The 25778-nt window shown below is 29.2% G+C and overlaps 1 protein-coding gene across 1 annotated transcript in view; it reads right to left on the bottom strand.

Moving 5' to 3' along the window:
- Positions 1-25778, bottom strand: part of LOC100201429 (uncharacterized) — a 94599-nt gene that overhangs the window by 53280 nt on the left and 15541 nt on the right. The window contains exons 3-6 of the mRNA XM_065793232.1: positions 19057-19162; positions 2014-2052; positions 1803-1867; positions 1281-1442 (exon numbers count right to left, since the gene is read on the bottom strand). Of these exons, the coding sequence (XP_065649304.1) occupies positions 1281-1442; positions 1803-1867; positions 2014-2052; positions 19057-19162 (372 nt within the window). The remainder of the gene's footprint in view (positions 1-1280; positions 1443-1802; positions 1868-2013; positions 2053-19056; positions 19163-25778) is intronic.

Below are 25778 nucleotides of genomic sequence, written 5' to 3' on the forward strand. Positions count from 1 at the left end.
TCGCTATTTGCGTGAAACTCTGAGTAATGTTTTAAATAAATCGAGTGTTATAATTATTTAGTTTTTTACTATATATATATATATATAGATATATATATATATATATATATATATATATATATATATATATATATATATAACCCCTAACCGGTTGTCAGAAAGTTCTTCCGTATTTTGTTGACAAAAAGTGAAAACTAAAATGCAAAACCGGAATTTTTTTATTTATTATTTGATAGACTGCCTGCCCCAACCAAACCCTCAACTGATGTAGCAGCACTCCATGGGAGTCAGGCTAAAAGATAGTCGATGTAGCAGCACTCCGTTGTGAGTCAGGCTATTTGTCAGTTGATGTAGCAGCACTCCATTGCAAGTCAGGCTATTTGTCAGTCGATGTAGCAGCACTCCGTTGCAGGTCAGGCTATAAGATAGTCCATGTACCAACACTCCGCGCATGATTTACAGTAAAAAAAATAAAAATAAAAACATTTTATTAAAAAAATTGAAAATAAAAACATTTTATTAAAAAAAATGAAAATAAAAACATTGTTTATATTGTTAAAAACATTCAGAATGTTTTTAAAAGCATTCTGGTCAATTAAATTTGCATTTTTGTGGTTTTTTTAAAAAACTATTAATTTGTAATTAAATTAATGGTTTTGACTTTCGTCAAACACGCAAATGTTGGACGAAAGTCAAAAGTAATTAAAAGTGACGTATGTGTTGGCGTAAGAATCACTTTTTACCTTCCGCTCTTCCCAAAGACAACAAACTATAGATCTATATATATATATATATATATATATATATATATATATATATATATATATATATATATATATATATATATATATATATATATATATATATATATATATATATATATATATATATATATAGAACATGTGGGGGAACTTTGCTACATAGTCTATTGGGTGAGGGCAGAGTAGAGTTTGGATTACATTTTTATTTAAATGTTCTTATATTTCTATAAATCTTCATTTTTTTTTATTAAATGAATAAAAATATGAAATATAATATATAATAATTAAGCAAAAATAATAAAAATAGATGAAAAAAAGTTTATAGCAAAATATTAAATTTAAATATGTATAAACAAAAATAGACAAAAAAATAAAAATACAAAAAACATAGGAAGTATGAAAAGAGTAAAAAAAATATTTTTTATGGGAATATAAAAAAATGTCCCCATTAGTATAATCTAGGGAAATTAGATGTTTAAATTAATTCTAATTTTTTTTTAGAAATAACTACTTACATACCTTTCCATTGCATAAAAGCAGCAATTTATCAAACATATGGAACACAGGACTAGATGGCTGATGGATAGTCATACATACTGCACGATTCTCATTCTTTGCAAGTCTTTTTAGAGTTTTAATCAGACTGAGTGATGTTGATGAATCCAACCCTGAAGTTGGTTCCTAAATCAAAATCAATTTTTAGATTTCATATTAGACTCAAGTTTGTCTTAAACTTTTCCATAACAATTGGTTTATTAAAGTCTTTATTTTTTGTTTACATAAAAAATACTTTTATATTGGTTAAACCCTGAAAATTTTTTGTTAACATAAAAAATACTTTTATGTTAGTAAAACCCTTTAAAAAAACAAAAAAAACCCTTATACTTCTTATCAAAAATTTTTTAAATTATAGTTTTTCAACCTATTTGAATAATTAATAATTAACGGTTAAAATTTTAAAATTTGGTGTTTATCACAGTTTGTTTTAATATTAATCTATTAACCTTCTACCAAAATATGCTAGTTAATTATAGATCTTACATCCATAATTATACATGCAGGATTCCTAATGAGTTCAACTGCTATGCTGCAACGTTTTCTTTCACCTGTTAAAAAAATTAAACATGGTTTTCAATTCATCATAAGCATATTCAATTTATGCTAAAATTACAATAATTAATGCATAATTTATTTAAATATTTAGTGAAATAATAAAATATTAAACAAAATAAAGAAATATACCAACACTTACCTCCTGAGCATCCAGAACTAAAGGGATCACCACCCAATACTTAAAAAGGATTAAAAAATCATTTTATTTATTATGATTACCATGTATATATATATATATATATATATATATATATATATATATATATATATATATATATATATATATATATATATATATATATATATATATATATATATACACACACACACACATATATATAAAAAGAGAGGGAGAGAAAGAGAGAGGCATATATATATATATATATAAATATATATATATATATATATATATATATATATATATATACATATTAATAACATATATATATATATATACACACACACACATATATATAGGTTCTAACGAAAGAGATTTTAAGAGATATATGTTTTCTTATCTAAATTATTGAACACTACATACAGAGTGAACACATATGTAAAATAAACATTGTTTTATTAATATTTGGTATGGTATCCACAAGCTTTAATCACACACCTCATACGGCTAGGCATTGAGGCAAAAAGACATTGATTGTTGTCTGTGGGATATTGTTCCACGCGCCTTGTAACAATACCCACAGGTCATCCAAATCGGATGGTTTCTTTCCCTCAATGCTCTTAGACATGACACTCCATAAATTCTCGATGGGGTTCATGTCTGGACTCTGAGCAGGCCAGTCGAGCACGTCCACTCCATTTTGACAAAGGAAATTGGTTACCTTCTTTGCTTTATGACATGGCGCATTGTCATGCTGGAAGATAAACCAATTTCCTTGTCCAAACAGAGTATCAGCAGATGGTAGCATTGAGTCCTGAAGCACCCCAATGTATTGGCCTTGGTTCATATACCCAATGCACTGATACAACTGCCCTACCCCATGTCCAGACATGCACCCCCAAATCATAACACTACCACCGCCATACTTCACAGTTGGTGCAATGCAATCTTTTTTAAACTTTTCACCAACTCTTCTTCTAACAATCTTTGCCCTACAGAATAGTTGAAATTAACTTTCATCGGAAAAAACAACGTTTTTCCAGTCCTCGACCGTCGCCGGACATTGGCGGCAGAGAGCAAAGGTTTCTTTGCTGCCACCCACCTTCTTAATCCGGCTTTTTGTAGTCTCTTCCGCACAGTTCTGGAGGCCAAATTAACTCCATGTTCCTCCAACAGTCTCCGGCTTAGTTGTGGTGCAGTCAGGTGACGATCCTGAAGTGACATGCGGACCAGCACCCAATCGGTATGAGCCGTCGTCTTCTTTGGCCTTCCGGAACGTGCCTTGTCTGCTGTAGAACCTGAATTCTGATATTTCTTAACAATCTTCCTGATGCCGCTTGCAGTAGAACCAAGAATTGTTGCAATTTTACTATAATTTTCACCATTTTCTGCCATGAAAACAGCACGGAGGCGCTCTTCCTGGGACAAGCGACGATATTTTACCATTTTTTCTGCAACAAAAAATACTGATATGAGATCATTAAATTAAACTAAAAAAGACAAAATAATATTAATACTGATAGTGAAGCTGTCAAAATGGAAGCAGATGCTAATAAAACACAAAAATATTGGCTAAAGTAAAAAAACTTGGTGGAGAATGCCTTAAAACTCAATAGTTACCCTTGACTACTGGTTCTCAGTAACCATATTGGGCTTTAGATGACCTTAAATGACCTTAAATGGTATATACTGACTCAATATGTGATTGGTAATACAATGAACACATATTTTCTACCAATTAATAATGATGACATTAATATCACAATGAAGGCACATCACTTACCTCTACTGTCTTGTTTCCTATGCTTAAGATATGATAAACAACTTTCCAATGTGTTATATTAATTTATCTAAAAAAATATGTGCTTGTTGCTAAGGTAAACAGGAAGTGCAAAGATATTGACGTGTCAACACAACAGAGATCAATAAATGTTATGTCCAAATAATTACCAGATGAAAGCTATGACGCTTTCATCTGGTAATTATTTGGATAAAAGTTGCAGTGATTTTATTTCTGCTGTATTTGTCCTTAATTTGTGCTGCCACTGTATATGTTTTTACTAATTTATATATATATATATATATATATATATATATATATATATATATATATATATATATATATATATATATATATATATATATATATACAGAATTTTACAACAGACTTTTAGAAAATGCCAACAAAATGTCCCTTAAAATTAAGAAAACAAATTTAACATTATTTAAAAGTCTTTGCCAAATAGCAGACCAGCAATTTAAAATTAAATTAAATGGCAAAAACTTGTAAATTACTTTGGTATAAAACTAGATGAAAATTAGCCTAGACTTACCATTATATAATATATTATTATATAATGGTATTATATTTCATTATATCAATATCTCTGCTAAGTTAAACGGATCTATTGTCATTATTTTTTAAGTTAAGACATTTTGTAAACAAAAAAAAAACAATAGTAATCTGTCTAATAGGGTTAATTTCATTCTAACATATAGTCTTTTATCATAGAGTCAAAGTTTAATATATGTGCAACACCTATTGGTCATGCAGAAAAAAGCAATAAAAACTTAAGAGTTTTCTACTAAAAAATTTTATTACTATTTCTATATTACCTATATAATTATTTGATTTTATCTACATTTGACTCTTTTGCAAAGCACTGCAAATTAACAAACTAATCATTATATTTTGATAAAAGATCTTACAATCGATCGATCATACAATCAAGGTCATTTACAAATAACTAAAAACTAATGTTTAGTAAATACAATGAAATAACATTAATGAGACAAAAATAATGATAACAATAATGATGACAAATTAACAATTATAACAATAATAAAATAACAATATAAACAATAATAAACAATAATAAATAATAATAATACAATAATAAACCAATAATAATCTCAAAACAACAATTAAAAAACAAATGCACAAACAGAAAAGTTACAAACAGTTATATATTGACAAAATATAACTACCATGAATTAAAAAGAAATACTGCAAAAAAAGTAACGATTTAATTAATATAATAGTCTTAATATCAACAATCATATAAAAAAAAATAAAAGTGCTATGACTATAAATACATCATTAAAAAATTATAAATAAACAGAACAATAAATAGAAATTTTTCAACCGCATGTTGTTTGTGAGTGTACACACACACGCACAAATATTTAGTCAAGAAAAAAGTATAAATTGTTCATAACAAAGGAAAACATTCAAATAAAAAAGGAAATCATATTATAATACCCAACAAACACATAATATCTCCTTGAAACCCTTTTATAATCTATTTTCAACAAATTTACATCAAAAAATGAATGTCAAAAAGGCGCCATGTTTTTGTTGAACAATAACAACTTATAATGTTAATAACAATAAATATATATATATATATATATATATATATATATATATATATATATATATATATATATATATATATACATATATATATATATATATATATATATATATATATATATATATATATATGTATGTATATATATCTATATATATATATATATATATATATATATATATATATATATATATATATATATATATATATATATATATATATATATATACATATATATATATATATGTATGTATACATATCATTGCCTTTAAAGACAAAGCTACCATCTCCAATATTGATCAAAATGAAATTAAAATGTGGGGCTGTCAGTTATGAGTGCAAGAATTGGATTAGGCAAATTTATACTGAACTCAAACTTTCTTTTTGTTCTCAAGTAAAATTCAACGTTATGGAAGAGTTGTCTACAAAAGGAGGTGGTGCCTCATAAAAACAAATGACTACAAATTTAAGTGTAAACAAATAAGTTAAATTAACTAAAATCATCCTCTTTTAATATTACAGTTATTAATTTCTTCTTTTCTTTCATTTTCATTCTTTTTTTTTAATGATAATAGTTAAAATTGTTATTCTTTTAATTTGAAATTCTTTTCTTTGTTTATTTAAAATTGTTAGTGTTTTGCTGTTTTTTGTTTGTTTGTTTGTTTTTGTTTTGTTTTTAAATTAAATTTCCAGATTGATTTAAATTTATAATATGTCAATTTTTTTATTTTTTTTATTTTTTTCTTTCTTTATCTTTATTGATTTTTTTTTTTTTTTATAGACTTTATATTATAAAGTGACTTGATATAATTAAAATTGAATCTTATTTGTTTATACACAGCTGTCTTAACAAAACGCTGCCCCTTATATCTAATGAATGGTTTACTCTATTCGGTGCAAACAGCAGGCATTCTGCAAGTAATTCTTGTTGAGGCCTTATAACTTATAATATAATACACTTATAATATGTGTCCAAAAGTGTCCAAATTCACTATTCTACGGTAATAATGGAATGGAATCAACATTGAAATAAACTAAACACCCCTTTTTGTAATAATAAAAAAAATATTTTTAAAGCTAAATTAAAATATTACTTTTTACACCATGATGAACAGAAATTTTTTTTATCAATGGTGATAAAAGGCTAGTAAAAAAATAATATATCTATTAATTGTCTAATAGTATATTCTTTAGGTCTACTAGGTCACTCTCCCTGATTTAGTTAAGTTATAAATAGGCTATATATATTACGTGGTTTGTTTATTTAAACAAGTGATGTATATTTTAAACTTCTTTGTTTTTGTTTTCATTATTTAGGTAACAGTTTATTCGCCCTTTTTTCCTGTATCTAATCATATCTAATCGCAACATATTTAATCTGCAACGTCAAAAACATGTAATGTATATTTTAAACTTCTTTGTTTTTGTTTTCATTATTTAGGTAACAGTTTATTCGCCCTTTTTTCCTCTATCTAATCATATCTAATCGCAACATATTTAATCTGCAACGTCCCAGTGAGTAAGGGACGTAAAAAAGACGTATTTTAAACGTCTTTTAAATGTTTTGGACATTTTTTGAACGTTTTTAACGTTCAAAAGATGTCCAAAGGGGTTAAGGGGGTCTTCCGCAAATTACATTAGCAGGTATGAGAGGCGGGAGATTATCCAAAAACGTCCGAATTGTAAGAGGGTTGAGGTGTGTGTATGAGGGGGAGGGGGGAGGGATGCGAAGACGAAACAGTATTAAATATTGCGAGGATTTAAAATAAACATTTAGATCCTAATAAATATTAAATCAAATCATTCTAAAATTTTTTTTATATTGCGCAGAAATAAAAAAAGAGCTAAGTGACGTTCAATTTGCTCAAAACGTGTAGTTAACGACGTATCTGCATGATCTAACAAACAATAAAAAATTCAACTCGATATTTGGAACTGTCGATGATTTATCTATGCTTTCATAATTGAACTGTTTGTGCGCTTTCTTTCTTCTCAAGCTTATGTCAGCTAGAAGTTTGATTTGGTCAGGTTCCATTTCTAATTCTTGAGTCAATGAAATTCATGCAGATACAAATCCATTTTCATTGTATTTTAACATAAACTTGGTTGCACTTACTAATAATACATATAATATTACATAGATAATACATCCCAGTGCAATGTCAAACTACATGTTTTTTGATTGCATCAAATTGCAAATGGTATTCATTTGAAACAATAAATTGTACTAGATGGCTAAAACAACCAAAAAAAAGAAAGTTTTTGATTTTTTTTTGTTAGTCCTGTTGCTTCGGTCCTTGCATTTGGATTGTTAGCATTTTCAGTCACTTCCACCTATGCATCGTACACTGCTTCCATTTGATAATGAAAGCTTTCACACAGTTGATTCTGCATTTCTAGCGTGTATCGAAAATAGACTTGACTGTTTAAGCGTCAGATAAATTTGGTGCAAGTTTAAAAGTTCAAAACGTGTATATGTTACTATTGAAGGTTTCACCATGTCTCCAAAATTTTAATTAAAGACAAATTTTAAAAAATTAGTTCTGCAAATTTAAATTCAGATGTTCAAGCTTTTGTAAACATGCTTCCGGAGCCAGTGCTGTAATTGACAGGTACAAATCTCACAATACAATATATTAATTTTTACTGGCCTAATCCCAATGTTGCATATTCGCAAATTCACATTCACTTAGGTAGACCGGGGGAATGCCGACACCTTAATACAATTTGATTTTTATAATTTTTTCTAGGTTAGTTACGATTTTGGGGAAAGTACCTAAAGATTTGTCCTAATTTTCTGCAACAAATTAATATGTAATGTTTTAAAATTATTTACATTGCAAATGTTACATGAATGTTTTTCGTAATTTAAGCACAGTGTTGGTATTTTACCCCAGCCATCGGGGTAATTGCGACACCACTTTGGGGTAATACCGACATTAGTAATTAATAAGTCAATTATTTTACCAAACATGTTTTATTGTTACATAGAGTAAATAAACGTAGTATATAATTGATAATAACAAAGTAAGACAGGTTAACTCTTTGAGATACAAAAAAAACCTTTTTCAAATCGAAGATTAATGAGTAGGGTAAAAGTCACAAATATAGTTGTCAGGGAATCATAACCGCTACAATCTGCATGCGCCCATTTTCCACAATTGACACAACAATACCAGAGTTTAGTTTTTTTTCCATATTCACCACAAACTAGACACATCTCAGTATCATTTGAAAATAAATCAATCCCGTCGTCAAGCTCGTCATCATCACATAGTTTAGTTTCATCAGTATTTTCCTCAGAAGTTTGATTCTTCAAAAGAAATTTGTCTACAACACCTCTTCTTTGTTGTTTTTCTTTTAGCTGCGGACTTATTTTCAGGATGGGTGTTCATTTTAGTTTTCACGATTTTTCCATCATTACCAGACCTATCCTTCAAAAGTTTAAGTTTGACTTTTGGTATCACCTTGGGGTTGTCCATAAATTTTTCTAGTCTAAGCTTGGCTTTTACATCTTTAACTTCTTTTTTCTTTTTAACTTCTTCCAAAACTGCTTTCATAGGGGTTCCTGTCATGATTATGAAGTGTTGCTTTCTGTTATTGCGATCATCTTTATTATCTGTTGACAAAGATAGAAGGGGTGACAAATATTCCAGAGTTTCTTTGAAAAATGTTGGGCTTTGGGAAGGTTATGGAACAGCTTTTAGAACTGTGTCCTGCTTTGAAGAACCAGCTTCTGGATTAGCATAAATCCCTGTTAAATTCAAGCAAGCAGTTTTCTTACGCACAACCTTCTGATACCCTGAATGCTGTCGAGTTTCAGTAGCCGATTCATCGGTGATTTCTGGGTGCTTAGCGGCAGACAGATTGATATCTTGAATATATTCCATGTTGGTTTCATCAACATTTTCGTTGTTGATTATGACTGATTGTTGAATCGTGTTCTCGCAGATAAAATCCACACCACTGAATTTTTCTGGCTTGTAATATTTATGATATGCTTTGTTAAAGATGGAAGCAATGTCGTACACTGTTATTTTTTGGAAGCGGTTAGCTCTTAAGAATCTTTAACACTGTATGTTGAATCCTTTTTTCAAAAGCCCATAAAATGATAAGTCCAAAGGCTGTAGCTGGTGCGACGTATGGGGTAATATAGAAACTACATTAATGTGATTCACTCTGCAAAATTCATTACTCTCTAGAGAAATGTGACTGTGGTCTAACACCAATAGCACAGGATCTTCTATTGTTGGTTTCCGGGTATAGATAAACATTGGTGGGATAAATCCTCTAGAAGCACTGACAGCACAGACCACCGTAATGTTTCTCCCCCGCTCCCAGCTTGTAATGGATTCCACCTGATGTTGGCTAATATCTTTGGTGCTAATATTTTACCGGGTTTTTGGACCGTTGAAACCCGTTTCATCTATATTGAATATTACCCGTTTCATCTATATTGAATATTCTTGTCGCCTTAAACTGGTGTTTCTTATATACCTCATCTAGGTTAGCAAAGAACAAATCAACTTCAGCTTTATTGAATGCCAGAACTCGATTGAGGCTTGTTGCCGAGGACTGCCTTAAACTCAAAGTTGGGTTTCTTTTTCTGAAATCAGCCACCAAATCTTCCCCAGCCATCTTAGAAACTTTATTGAAACTATTTTCAATGTTTAACCTGTCAGCAAGGTTAAAGACTAGTCAAAGCAAATCAGTAAGGGTTACGCCAAAAAACTGGTTTGATAGTTGTTTGATGTGATCAGCAAGCAAAGCTTCTTGTTCAGGAGTAAATACCGTTTTTCTGCCAAATGCTGGTTTAGCTGTAGAATTCGATTTTAGTTGGTCGTATAGAGTTATCCTGGATATCCCCAATTCATCTGAAACACTTTTTACGGATCTGCCATTTTGTACAAGTTGAAATGCTCTTTTTAAAGTTTCCTCGTCTTATTTACCCCTCTCGGTGTGTTTTTTTTGATCTCACCATCTGAAAGGCAATACAAATAAAATATTTTAACACTTTTAAACTGTTTTAAAGTGTTCCTATACTAGAAAACCCAAAAAGTTTAAAACACATTCTAATTTTTTGATTTTTTAGAAATGATATAGCATTTTATGTTTAAAACACAGTAAAAATTATAAAAGTGAAAAAAAAAATAGGGTCAAATTTTTGGGTCCATGGACTCAAAATAAGGACTACACGCTGCAATAAACAATTTGTGAAACAAGAAAGGTATGATCATGAAATTTTCACAAATTTTTAACAACATATAATTGCAATAACCCTGCCAAAATCTCAAGATTTAACAGATTATTGAAAATTTGGGCTACAAAAAGGCTTGGAAAAGACACCGCCATTTTTGAACCGGTTCGTTGACATAAATTATTTTGGTAAGGTGAATGCATATATATGCAACAAGTCCTTAAAATTTCAGCAAAATCAGACAAAGCAATGACAAGATATTTATTGCACCGTGTAAAAAAAATCTTATGTTGAAGAAAACAACAATAACATATATAAACATACAAACAAATTAATATATATATATATATATATCATGGCCTACTATATTCACGGCCGTATATCTTACATTTTTGAGGGGGAAATTAAGAGGCCGGTTTTGAAAGTTTTATACACAAAGTACGCTTAAATATTATATTTAAAAATATTTTTCTTCACTTATCTTCATTTACCAACTTTTAAAGAACTTATATTAAAAATGGTCAACAAATGTGCTGCACCAAAATGTACATCGGGATACTTAAGCAACAAACACAAACAAATTGCATCTTTTCATTTTCCAACAGACCAAAACTTAAATCAACTTTGGATAAAATTTGTTAATCGTTCAGATTGGACTCCAACAAAACATTCTGTTTTATGTGAACTTCATTTTGAAGATAAATATATAATTAGAGGTGATAAATCCACCCTGAATTGGCTTTTAAAACCTGTTCCTTCTAAGTATCCTTGTGAACTTTTGCAAAAAAAATCATCTTTACCAGTTTTAAAAACTTCTCGAAGTCCTCCTAAATTGAGAATATTCCAAAAAGATCAGTTAGAAATGTTCAAAAAAAATGATACCATTACAAATGTACATAATTTGAATGAGGCAGTAGCACCACCAGGGTTTCAATTTAAACGATTTGAAAAAGGTGTTGTATTTTATAATATAGTATTTAATGAACAGACATATTTTCCAACTATATTAGAATCAATAACAGTTGATGTAGACCTAAATGTACGTTTGCAATACAAAGGAACGCCACTTCCATTACCGAGTTGGTTTGTTAAAGGACATAATGCAAAACTTAATAAAATTAGTATGCTAGAAAATTTTCCTTCGTATATGAGAAACTACACATTAGAAAATCATGACACTATTTTAGATGAAATTAAAGATAGAGAGCTTTATCAGCCACAAGGCAGGCCACCATACTCAGCAGAGATGATTCGATATGCATTACTTTTACGATATACATCTTTTCAGGCATACAAACTACTACTTAAAAAGCTCCCTTTACCATCAATATCATTATTAAATAAAGTTCAACAAGGAGGTATCGATTCTATAAAGGCTTTAAAACTTCTACGTGAAAAAGGAAAAATTTCTCCTGATTGTATTATGATGATAGATGAAATGTATTTACAAAAAGCAGCACAATATCAAGGAGGAGAGTATGTTGGTGCTGACAAAGAAGGTAACTTGTACAAAGGAATTGTCGCATTCATGATAATAGGACTAAAAGAATCTATTCCTTTTATTGTTCAAGCAATTCCAGAAATCACATTCTCTGGAAATTGGCTATCACGAAAAATTGCTGACAACCTTAAAAATCTAATAGATGCAGGGTTCACTGTGCGTGGTATAGTTACAGACAATCATTCCACTAACGTTAATGCATTCTCATCATTAGTTGCAATGTTCAAGTCTGAATCAAAATATTTTATTATTCACCCACAGAATCATGGAAAGAAGACATATTTGTTTTATGATAGTGTGCATTTAGTCAAAAACCTTAGAAATAATTTATTAAATGGTAAAAAATTTGTTTTTCCAGACTTTAAATACCATAATGCATATATCAATATTGATTGTCCATCAGGGTATATTAGTTGGGATGATTTATTTAAGATTTACCATAATGATAATGATCTGAAAGGTAAAATTAGAAAAGCTCCAAAGCTCACATATGAGGCATTACATCCTGGAAATAATAAACAAAGTGCTCCACTTGCATTAGCAATTATACATGAAACTACAATTGCAGCTTCAAAAAGCTATTATCCAAATAGAAAAGATGTTTCAAATTTTTTAACTATTTTTAACACTTGGTGGACAATTGCTAATTCTAAACAAAGGTTTTCACCAAATATTATTGGCAATGCTATTGTATTAGGAGACAATAAAATGATATTTTACCAAGCTCTGGCTGATTGGATCAATCAGTGGTCTCTTTCACCTGCATTCACCCTCACAACTCAAACTGCTTCAGCATTTATAAATACCTTACGTGCTCAAGCACTGCTTGTTGAGGAGCTCTTGAATGATGGATATGATTATGTGATGACAGCTCGTTTACAAAGTGATCCAATTGAGAGACGTTTCTCACAATACAGGCAAATGAGTGGGGGAAGATTTCTTGTAAGTTTAAGAGAAGTTTTAAATTCAGAAAGAATTTTGTCATGTCGTTCTTTAATTAAGGAGCATATAAACTTCTGGGAAGAAAATCTATTACCAGATATTCATCCTTCCTTGACAATACTTGATGAACTGTTTGAAAATCGAATAGAAGAAATTATGGAAAGTTCCCTTGATTATAATAGTCAAGAAGTGGCAATAACTATAGCAGGCTATGTTGCAAAAAAATTGTCAAAAAGGTCTAAATGCGAAAACTGCAAAGCATGTTTGAAAGCTGGAGACATTGATCTTGAAAATAATTCTTATCTATCTCTATTGTCACGTGGTGGACTATTTGTTCCATCCAAACAGCTTGCAGAATTTGTTTGTAGTGTATTTGCTATTTTGGATTTAATTGAGAATGAAATTTTATCTCTATCAATTCCAGTCATTAAATCATCAACATATCTGTTACATAAATATGCACCAAAAAGCAAATTTGTTTGTGAAAATCATGAAAGTTGGGGAATCACGTTTTCAACAAAAATTCTTGTTAATGTATTTTTTAATAACAAACAAAAACTATCGAAAGATTTGGTTTCCAATAATAACTTAAAAACATTTAAAAAGAGGCAAAGAAAAAAGTGAAATCAAAATTGCTAATATGTCAGTTGCATTTGTTTATATAGTTTAATAAAATTTACCTTTTGTTTGATTTCTTTAAACTACTTCTTGACATTTGTTTTAAAGCGTTAAAATATACATGAATACAGATATATATTATAAATAAATATAATATACATAGTTATAAATGTATGTTGATTTGAATAATTTCTGTGACAATTCTCCAACAAATATTACACAAATGTCTTTAAATCTTTGATATCTATTTTATCTTAAAAGGTATATGTAACAAAAATAAATGCCGCTTTTACATAGAAGATCTTTAAGGTAAAAATTAATAGAGCTGCTTTTTAAAAATATAATATTCTTTGCAGCCATTTTTTCAATAAAAATCGGCCTCTTAATTTCCCCCTCACAAATGTAAGATATACGGCCGTGAATATAGTAGGCCATGATATATATATATATATATATATATATATATATATATATATATATATATATATATATATATATATATATATACATATATATATATATATATATATATATATATATATATATATATATATATATATATATATATATATATATATATATATATATATATATAATTTATAGCAAACAAAACTTGATCGCTATAATGCATACAGTGAAAAATTAATGTTAAAATAATGCTTAAGTTTTAATTGCTATGAGAAACTGTTGATGAAGTAGAAAACTGATTTTCTCTCAAACACATATTTTTAAATATCCTGCAACACCTAACTTTCCTCTTAGATCTTTTTTTCCCAGAACAAATAATTAGATCATTTAGATCAAATAAAGTTAAACACGAGGCTATTCTATAAGTAATAATTGTAAACATGCAAATTGTTCTTGCAAGTCATTACTTTCTTAAGTTAAGCAAACAGGAAACAGTTACTGGCTCTAATGTTTCTAATAGTGTCATAAATCTAGTGGCACTAGACTAGTGCATAATAGCGAAAAACTCTAAAATAGCTTTTTTTTAATATAAAAAATCCGTTGCTAGGAGTGTTGCTTAGGAAAAATTACAACTTCGTTACAAAACTTACAATTTTAGAGTATTTGAAATATAACTTATTATAATGATTTGTATATATTTGGAATGTAGAATGTTTGAAATTTCAGAATTTGTAATTTTTGAAAAAATGATTTTTTCGATTTTGTCTAGTATAGGACCATCTTAAATATTTTATAAACAATGGGGCAATACCGACACCTGTCGGCATTGCCCCGTGGTGGTGTGTCGGCGTTACCCCGGCGGAACGAGATGGCAGAAACCCAAGCCTACAAACTACTGCTTGCTCCAAATCCTAAAACGGCTATGCCAAAATGTTGGTTTTAATATGTATTTTCTAGCTAACTAAACGGTTTTTTAGAAATACTAACAATTAGAATCTTACCTCAGTTCATCCAGGAGTTTTAACATGGAAGACTTCAAAAACTAGTTATTTATTTATAGAAAAACAAGCAGTACGCGTACTCGCATAAAACTCACTGAGCGTTAGTTTTAGTGTGGTCCGCCAGGTAGCAGCACTATACAACAGCACTTTACTCACAAAATACATATACAGATCAGGGTGTCGGATTTGCCTTGTGTGTCGGCATTTCCCCGGTCTACCCTACTCTTGGAGACCAGTATCAGATGTGCAGTCCAAAACTATTGAATTTCGAATTTTGAACATTATTTATAATTTTTTGTAGGTAGTATCACCAACCAGACTAATTACCTCATTTTAATTGTTTTTCCCATGTAATGATCATGAACTTCCTTTTTTTATATACATATGGCGTAAATAATCTTCTATGTAAGAATCGTGTTTTTTTAACAATTCAGTCAAGTTCCAAAAAATTTTCATTGTTTGGATGAAACAATTGATCCATAATGTCACGAAGTGTTAAATTCCGTTCTGAAACAAACTGCAGAATTGAAATGGTTCTTGTTAAATGATTGTTCAAATCAAGCGTCGATGGCACAAATGTGCTTCATGGACAATTCACAATCAGCAAAAACACTAGACACGTTTTTCCAATCGGTATTTTCCTCTTGCTTGATTTTTTTTTTTTTTGATCAGAAAACAATCGATAGCAAAAACTGCACAGTTTTTGCTGTTGTATATTATAATAGATAATTGTTACAATAGTTTATTCTTATACTTTTTATGATAATTATAGTTGATGTAATTTATTATCGCTAGTTACAAGCTATTTTTGTATATATACTAACGCCCTCAAGAATTTTTGTTTTGGATATAAATTGTAAAAGAAACAGTTTAAAAAAGCGAAAAACAAAGTTGTTGTATCAAGCTATTTTGTCGTATCAAGCTATTGTGTCGTATGAAGCTATTATGTCGTACTAAGCTATTTTGGCAGTATGGCACCCATTGCGAAAAAGATTGGAAAGTTTGATGAAGGGAAACTTCCCTGAAACATTTATCAAGATTTATTATTTATGTTTAATATTCATAACAACATGCTTCCATCATGTTTTCAGCCCCATTTCTTATTAATTAACAGACACTTAAGAGTTCTAACTGACAGTGTTTACAACACGTCAACATCGCTAAAAATCGGACTACTTAATTACTTATCGAGGGCCACATCTATGGAACTCGATTTCGAAGAATCTATTTTTACAAGTACATTGATAAATTATTTGTTGATTAAAAAAGTATATATGGAATAAAATAGAAATCGCTATGGAAGAGTGCACTTTTTTAATGAAAAAATTGAATTTTGTTTCAATTCATACTGAAAAATAATATGTAGGTGTAAAGGACAAAGATATCGATGCCTATAATGACGAGACAAATTGGATTGCTAAATATAAAAGGAAACAAGGTAAACCACAACTTAAGAATTTTTTCACACAGTACAAGATAAAACCTCAGTTGAACACATCAATTTAATGAAGAAATGGACTCATGGGTGGAAAATAGTTGATTAAAACCATGGGATTAAGAACCGAAAGACCGGAGTAAAGTGACGCTGTATGAGTGTTGGATTTGCAACTATTTAGAAACGAAAAAATATTTAAAATTAAAAAATAAAACAACGGAGACTTTTTTCAATATATGGACATTTGCCTTCAGTTTTACAAAATATCAAAGCCAAGGAGATACTTGGGATGATCTGATTGGAGATCAAGCTCGGTCATGGTTGGTCAAAATATTGTGCCAATTGGAAGTTAGTGACCCTGTGAGACGGAAATACAGTTCTAAATGGATTTAATATGAAGCAACATTGTGGTGTGATGGAAGTAGCATGATAATAGGAGTTGCTATTGACTGTGGAACAAGGCGGTTTGCTGTTTGAAGAAAGATGCCTTCAAGTCAATTGGATTCCGTATTTAGAGAGCATGATCTACCACAAGTACTTTGGACAATAGAGCGATTTTTTGATCAACTAAGTTTTCAATTATAAGCAAGAAATGGCGAGTAAAAAAGATGTATAGATGTGCATATAGATCAGGAAATGGGATTGTGGAGCGTAACCACCGCATAGTAAAACGAACATCTGCAAGGGCACAAATATGTTCTTTCCAAGCGTTATTTTGGTACAATGCAACACCAATGATGGGAACGCAAGATGAGTCTGCACCTGATACTCGGGGAAAGAAGTACATCTGGCATCTACCAGTTCATGGATGGAAAAACAGGTTACGACAAGATATACAATTGGAAAATAAAGATACATTCGTGCCGCTCATGCAAAATGCTCCTCAATTTAGAAAATTGATACAGTAACCGACATACTAACAAACACAAATGTTGATATTGACGATGTACAGAGACATGTAAAAGATGTGAGAATAGCTCCTGCCTCAAATTCTACAAACGCTTCAGTTAAAAATATTATCAATGTATTGTCTAAATTAGAAGATTTAGGTATTTTTACTGCTAGGGGAGGAAGAAGTAAGAGAAACAGTTGCTGACGCTGAGGAGGAAACTAAAGACAGTGAAGTCGTTGATAAGTTATTACCATCGATCCGAAAGTCATTCAGAAAAAAGAGAAAGCTGATATTTAAAAGATTATGTTACTTAAGAACTTTAGTTCTTGGGGTGATAATGGATGGCTGTTATAATAGTTTATTGTTGTACTTGTTATCGTAGGTAATGTTATTACCGCTATTTATAGGCTATTTTGGTATATAATTAGCCCTCAAGAGTTTTTTGTTTATGTATATAAGTTGCAAATAAACGTAAACAAAGTTGTCGTATCAACAAAAACAAAATACAACAGTTGGATTGAATAAAATGAAGATCTGATCATTCACTATTTCGTACTTCTTAAAAAAAATCTCACAGAGAAACGCCGCTTCTCAGAACTCTCATTTTGCAGATACTTTGTTCCTGAACCATGAAAAGATACTTTTTTGACCAAGTAAACACGCTCTTTATCGCTAATCAAAGATGGTCATAAGCCTTTTTAATTGAAGTCGATTTTTCGACTCTCATTTGCATCCCTTAAACATGTATCTTCCGTTTCTATGATTTCTTCCTGTAAATTAGCTGATATATTAACCACTTCTTCTAAAGCCATTTGACTGCTTTGACCACATTTTGGCGAGTTGGAAAATAATTGTGTATCCTATTCATTCTGTCTCCAGTTTTTTTTTTGTTAAATATTTTTAGTGAAAACTGAAAAATTTTCTTATACGATATGTTAGTTTAATAAAGTTTCGTTTAATAAATTATAGATAACTAGCAACCAAAGTTCAAAGAATTTAGATGACAATGAAGTCCTTTTGGGAATTACGATGAAAAATGACTTTCTTTTCGTAAACAAAATTTTCGTATGGTTACAACTTATCTACCAATTTTCCAAGAATTTATATCACTATAAAAACCATAGAGGAATTGCAATGAAAATAACTTTTTGTAATAAAACTTTCTTTTAATTTAAACTACTATCAATGTTAATAGAATTCAATAAATGTTCGATGAATTCATTTAACTATAAAATCTCTTTTGGAATTGCGATAAAAAATAACTTTTTGCAAACAAACTTTAGAAAATCTTTAAAACCTCTAAAAACTCCTGTACAACTGAGAGGCCCTCACCGATCAGAGGCCCTAGGCTTCAGCCTAATTTGCCAATGTTTAAGGCCGGCCCTGATGTGTTACACACACACAGAGACACGAACACCCAATGGGTTTGCGTATGCGCGCGCGTGTGTGTATGTGTGTTTGTGTTTTGTGTGTGTGTGTGTGCGTGCGTGCGTGCGTGCGTGTGTGTGTGTGTGTGTGTGTGTGTGTGTGTGTGTGTGTGTGTGTGTGTGTGTGTGTGTGTGTGTGTGTGTGTGTGTGTGTGTGTGTTTAGTTAGCCTGATTAAGCATAATAAAAACAATTACAACACAATTAAGTTCATAATTGGTAAAAATAAAACAAACACATAATAATACAAAAAAAAAAGAGTTTTTTTACTTGTATTCTCGCATTTTTTTAATCCCAGATTATTTATGGCTTCGTTGATGGTTGTTAACTTTTCTTTCCATGTCATGAAATCTGGTAGACAAATTTTTCCTACAAACTAAAAGTAAAAGATGTAACTGTAATAAAATTCAATAAAAACTTTAGTTTTAATTTTTCTATTTTTTTTTAGTCTAGAGACTGGAAACTGGTTCGAACAAAACAATTTATTTTTAGAAACAAAATGTAAAAATGATCTAAACAATACTTTAGTATCTGTACGGAGAGCGATGCTAAAACAAGCTTTAATGTCATTTACTGAAAGAGTTAGCTCAGCTAATTTTTGTAGTTGATGATTAAAATTTTGTTTCCAATGTTTAATGGTTTAAAATCTAAAAAAAATTATTATTATTTTTTTTTTAATGCTCCTAAAAAAGATGTTGACTGACGCAGTGTCTGTACCTATCATTAGAATGTTTAGTTGTTAGCCAATACTCTTAAATTCGACAAAGACTATAGTGATTTGATAGGAATGATTGTTAGCAATAGAGATCATGCAGAAATTGTCCAATTATGTCATTGTATTTTCTGCTTTTAAAGAACTGTTAACAGTAAAGTTTGACAATAACAATAAAAAAGTAACAACTAACCAATCGCAATACACAGATAGAACTAAACTGATCAAACAAAAAATCAATATTAAAGGCTTTATCGAACTTATTTGCAATAAGATTGATAAACAAAGACTTCATTCACTAATCGCTAAAAGTCAAGCCCACTACCTTGAGCACTGTTGAGAGTTATGAGTTATTATATCACAATTGTTGTAATATAATGTTGCATTAAAGATATTGGTGCTGAATGGTGTGTTTTTTTGTTACAAGCAATGTAAATTTTTGATAAAATTGGTGAAACAGTAAAAATAAATATCAGTAACTTGATAGATTTTGGATGTAGACAAGATGTTTGAGTTTTTGCCATCATTATAGTCAAGGTTTACAGAGTAAGAACCTTACCAGGAACAAGCTTAACCTAGTGGACACACTTCGTCCGTGTGACGTCTTTTAAACGTTTCATGGACGTCCGGAAGTCCGTAAAACGTCCGACGAACGATCTCCGGACGACGCATGCCCAGTGGGAAGAATGATATTGTAAAACATATTTGCTATACTACATGGTCCCAGTCTAGATTTTTCTTGGCCCAAATAAGAAGATATGTTTTGGGTGCTATCAAACTATGTTTTTTGTACCACTAACCTACAACAAATCGTTGGGTGTAAAATATTTCCCAATTTCTTTTGAAAAAAATAATTGAACAAAATAACTATAATTTATATAAAAAGTTTATATAGCATAGTTATTTTAATCTTGTATGTTGTTTCTTTCATATATATATATATATATATATATATATATATATATATATATATATATATATATATATATATATATATATATATATATATATATATATATATATATATATATATATATATATATGTATATATATATATATATATGCTACAGTAGAATTCCGTTAACTCGGACCTTGAATAAGTTGGACTTTAAGTCAAAAGGGATTTCAATTTTCACTAGAACTATCTCTACCAACTTACTATAAAGTCATCTGCCTAAATTGTATCCTGGTTAAGTCGGACCATTCACTAACTCGTACTGGTTTTTGGGGTTTCTTTGGAAAAAATCGTCTCTTACTGGAACTTTAATTTTGAATTGCATACAAGTGCATATTATAACAAGATCTCCAATACTTCAATACAATTTCTATACTTTTGACGCTCGAAAATAAATTACCTTTGCGTCAAATATAATTAAACATACAACCAAACATTAAATTCTATTTAATAATGTCTGTTATAATAAAAATTCAAAAACGTCGAATAAATGCAAAACTTAATACGTTCGAAAATTAATTATTTTTGCGTCAAATATAGTTTAACAATTTAAAATCATTTTTACTGATTTCTTTGATTTGGTTAATCTTTGAGTAAATTTTATTCATTATGTCGAAGGTTGCTAAAAAAAAAGCTAACAAGTAGAACCAAAGCCGTAGCTAGGCTACCCCACACGCCTTATAATGGGGAGGAGGAGGGTTCATAGCGAATTTAATGGAGCTTAGTTGTTTTTTTTGAGACTCATTAGCCACTGTACTGAGTAGAACTATTACAAAAAAAATTATAATTCTGAAAGAACTTGACAAAAGAGAATCATCTGTATATCTATCAATAAAATACATACATTGTCTAGAAAGAGAGCTTCGCTTAATAAGTCAGACAATATATATATATATATATATATATATATATATATATATATATATATATATATATATATATATATATATATATATATATATATATATATATATATTTATATATATATATATACCCCTTTAGATTCCGAGTTAACGAGGTTCCTCTGTATAATGTTTATTGCTTTAAAAGCGATTATTGATCTTTTTTTTTTTTGGACTTTTATAATCCAAAACTTAAGTTTTGGATTAAAAAAGGCCAAAAAAATAATAATTGAAGCAACGTCAACATTTTGATCATCAAAGTACACCAAAATATATATCTTTATTATTATTATAATTTTTTTGAGGTGCCCCATGAAGTCCTTACAGTGTTATTACAGAGCACCGCGGAACAGCATTTGAAAGGAAGTTTTTTTTTTTTTTTTTTTTTTTTTTTTAATTTTATTTTGCCGTATAATACTATTCACAATGAGAAAAATCGTTTACATATATAATAAATGGCCGGAGCAAGAAGAAGACATACTGTCTTATCACCGAGCCCCGTTAACATTGAAGCCGTCAGTTAATATTACAATTTAAAAATTAAACATAAAAGTATATATATATATTTCTACAAAAATATTATAAAACTTATAAGATATTAAAATAGCATAAGTTTTCAATAACAACATATTTAAATGAAAAATAAAAGTCAGAAGATCAAAAAAAAAAATAAGTTATGACTTTTTCACAAAAAAAAACAAACAAAAAAAGTAGATGAAAACCTATTCAGTTTATATATTTTTTATTATTTTATAATCAAATTTTAAAATAAATATTTTAGATCGAAATTTTTATTAATTTTTTGAAAAAATTCATTCCATAGAAATGCTCCACGATATTGAATTTGGAATGAACTGAGTTTGAAATAGAATCTTGGAACTACAAAATTATCATTTGAAAAATTTGTGGGGTACTTATGAGAAATTTTAGTAAAGTAAGAGTGAAATATATTAGGCGACAAACCATGTTTAGATTTAAACATGAACAGCATAACTTGATATATGTTAAGTTTATAAACATTGAGTGCATTAAGTTCCATTAAGAAAGGCTCTCCATGAGCAGTTCTCTTAACGCCAAAAATAATTTTGCAAGCAATTTTTTGTTTACTATAAATTTTTTTAAGCTTTCCATAGTTGCTACTTCCCCATGCAATATTGCAATAGGATAGATAACTATGGATAAATGAAAAATATATAATTTTTAAATACTTGATATTAAGAAATGGTTTAACTCTATATAGAACAGAAATATTTTTGGAAATTTTATTTTCAATAGATTTAATATGAGATTTCCATGATATATTTTCATCTAATATTATTCCCAGGAAGTTTACATTTGATTCTCTTTTAATAACTGAATTATTCATAAAGAGATTGGGTAATTTTAGAGGGAGGTGATCACTCTTACTAGGTTTATGAAACAACAAAAATTTAGTTTTCAGTACATTTAATGAAAGTTTATTACAAATAATCCAATCATTAACTTTTATTAGTTCTTCATTAAATATTTTAAAAAGATCTTTTATATTTTTATTTGAGTAAAAAAGATTAGAGTTGTCAGCAAACAAAATAAGATTTAAAGTCTTTGAAGCTAAATATAAATTGTTAATGTACAACAGGAATAATAGTGGTCCTAGGATGGATCCCTGGGGAACACCACAAGTTATAACTTTGTTTCCTGTTTCATTTTCTTTATACACTATGTATTGTTTCCTGTTTGACAAGTAATTTTTAAACCAGAGTAGGTTATTGTTTAATACTCCATAGAGTTCTAGTTTTTTTATAAGTATGTCATGGTAAACTGTGTCAAATGCTTTTGACAGATCAATAAAAACTCCTTGTGTATAACAATCATTATTGAACCCATCGGATATATAATTTATTAAATCGATTACTGCATGATCCGTTGAATGTTTTTTTTTTGAGTAAATTTTATTTATTATGTCGAAGGTTGCTAAAAAAAAGCTAACAAGTAGAACCAAAGCCGTAGCTAGGCTACCCCACACGCCTTATAATGGGGAGGAGGAGGGTTCATAGCGAATTTAATGGAGCTTAGTTTTTTTTTTGAGACTCATTAGCCACCACAAGTTATAACTTTGTTTCCTGTTTCATTTTCGTTTATACACTATGTATTGTTTCCTGTTTGACAGGTAATTTTTAAACCAGAGTAGGTTATTGTTTAATACTCCATAGAGTTCTAGTTTTTTTATAAGTATGTCATGGTAAACTGTGTCAAATGCTTTTGACAGATCAATAAAAACTCCTTGTGTATAACAATCATTATTGAACCCATCGGATATATAATTTATTAAATCGATTACTGCATGATCCGTTGAATGTTTTTTTTTTTGAGTAAATTTTATTTATTATGTCGAAGGTTGCTAAAAAAAATCTATTACTGCATGATCCATTGAATGTTTTTTTTTGAATCCAAATTGTTTATTATACAGTATTTTGTTTTTGGTTAAATATTTATTAAGCCTATCATACATAATACGTTCTAACAATTTTGAAAAGCATCGTAAGACAGAAATAGGTCTATAATTTGACATAATTGTGTTATCGCCAGTTTTAAAAATAGGTGATATTTTAGCAATTTTGATATGATATCGAAGATTGCTTTAACTACGTTCACGCTAATTTGATCAATGCCAGCGGATTTATTATTTTTCAGACTATTGTACGCATTACGCACCTCAGTTATATTTAAACTAACTTCTTTCATAGATATATTGGTTGGTTTTATATAGGATTTGAAATTTGTGGTGTTTTTTGGGATTTTACTTGCTAAATTTGGGCCAACTTCAAGGAAATAGTCGTTGAGCTTTTCTTATAATTTTTGTAATTTATTTCATTTGTGAATGATTTATGTTTTAGATATTTTTCATAAAGTTTTTGTTTTCTCTTAGATGATTTAAGTAAACCTTTGGTCATCCAAGGGCTTAAAAGTGATTTTGAATTTATAACTATTTTTTTTAGTGGAAATGCCAAATCGTAATATTTACAAAACTGCGCCAAAAAAAGATCATACGCCTTATTTGCCTCTGGTGATTGTAATATAAGGTCCCAATCAATTTTTTCTGATAAGAGATTTCGAAAGTGCAACAAGGAGTTTTCATTGATCTGTCGCATTTGGATTGTAGATTTTAAAGCAGAATGATTATCAGTTATATTATTTGTAATTAAGAATATTGGGAAATGATCTGTTATGTCAGTTTTGATTATACCAGATTCTAGGAGGCAATCATGAATATTATTAGTAAATATATCATCAAGTAATGTTGATGAAGTGTTAGTTATTCTGGTTGATTTGCTTATTGTTGGAATTATATCATGTTGAATTAAGGTATTTAAAAAATATTGAACAATTACATTTGAAGAATGATTTAAGAAGTTTATATTGTAGTCACCAGTTAAGTAAACGTGTTTCTTTGTTATGTTGGTGTTGCTTAAAAAATTTTTTAAATAAGATTTAAATATTTTAAAATTCCCCCCTGGCTTTCTATAAATAGAATTAATGATAATATTTTTGGTTGCTTTATTTGTTATTTCGATGCACAACGACTCACAATCTGTATCATTAACATTGACGTCATTACGCAATATAAAGTTAATAGATTTGTGAATAAACAAGATACTTACACCGCCACCAACGTGGGTTTTACGAGGTTGGTGAATTGATACGTAGTTATTTAATTCATAATTACAATTTTTTTCATTGCTTTTTAACCACGTTTCCGTGAGACTAATTATTTTAAAATCGTGGTTTAGATCATGCAATAATAGTTTTAGATTATCAAAGTTTTTAATAATACTTCGAATGTTTAGATTTAAAATTGAAAAATTATTTATTTTTTTACTAAAAAATTGAGTAGATTCACGGACTGAATAGTATTCACTTACAATGTTTTTTTTATTGAAATAGTCATCAAAGCTGCTATTTTCCTTATTAAAATTAAATAAAAAGTTGTCATCCATTTTGAAAAGAAAAAATAATAAAATAATTTCGTAATCACGAATATAAGATATTAAAAAATTAAAATACTAGGATATTAAATTATTACTTTTCTTTGAAGCCCAATCGCGTATGATCAGCTTATCATACGAGATGGTTGCAAACTTTCCTGCCACTCGTTCGATTTTCATCTGTTCTCGTAGATTCTTCCTAATTTGCACTGTCTCGGCGCAAAAATCTTCGTTTATATAGATATTTTTACCTTTCAGATTAGTGGTCTTTTTAAGAATATCGATTTTATCTTTAAAGTCCAGAAGTTTTATTATTATTGTTCTTGGTTTAACTGAGTTTTTTTAGCCAGTTCTGTGTGCCCTTTCTATTTTAATGCCTTCTAGACCTAAATAATTTTCAAAAATTTTATTTACCTTCATTTCGCTGTCTTCCCAGCTTTCCCCATCGTTTTCTTTAA

This window comes from Hydra vulgaris, chromosome 03 (assembly GCF_038396675.1).
Source record: "Hydra vulgaris chromosome 03, alternate assembly HydraT2T_AEP".
Lineage (NCBI taxonomy): Eukaryota > Metazoa > Cnidaria > Hydrozoa > Anthoathecata > Hydridae > Hydra > Hydra vulgaris.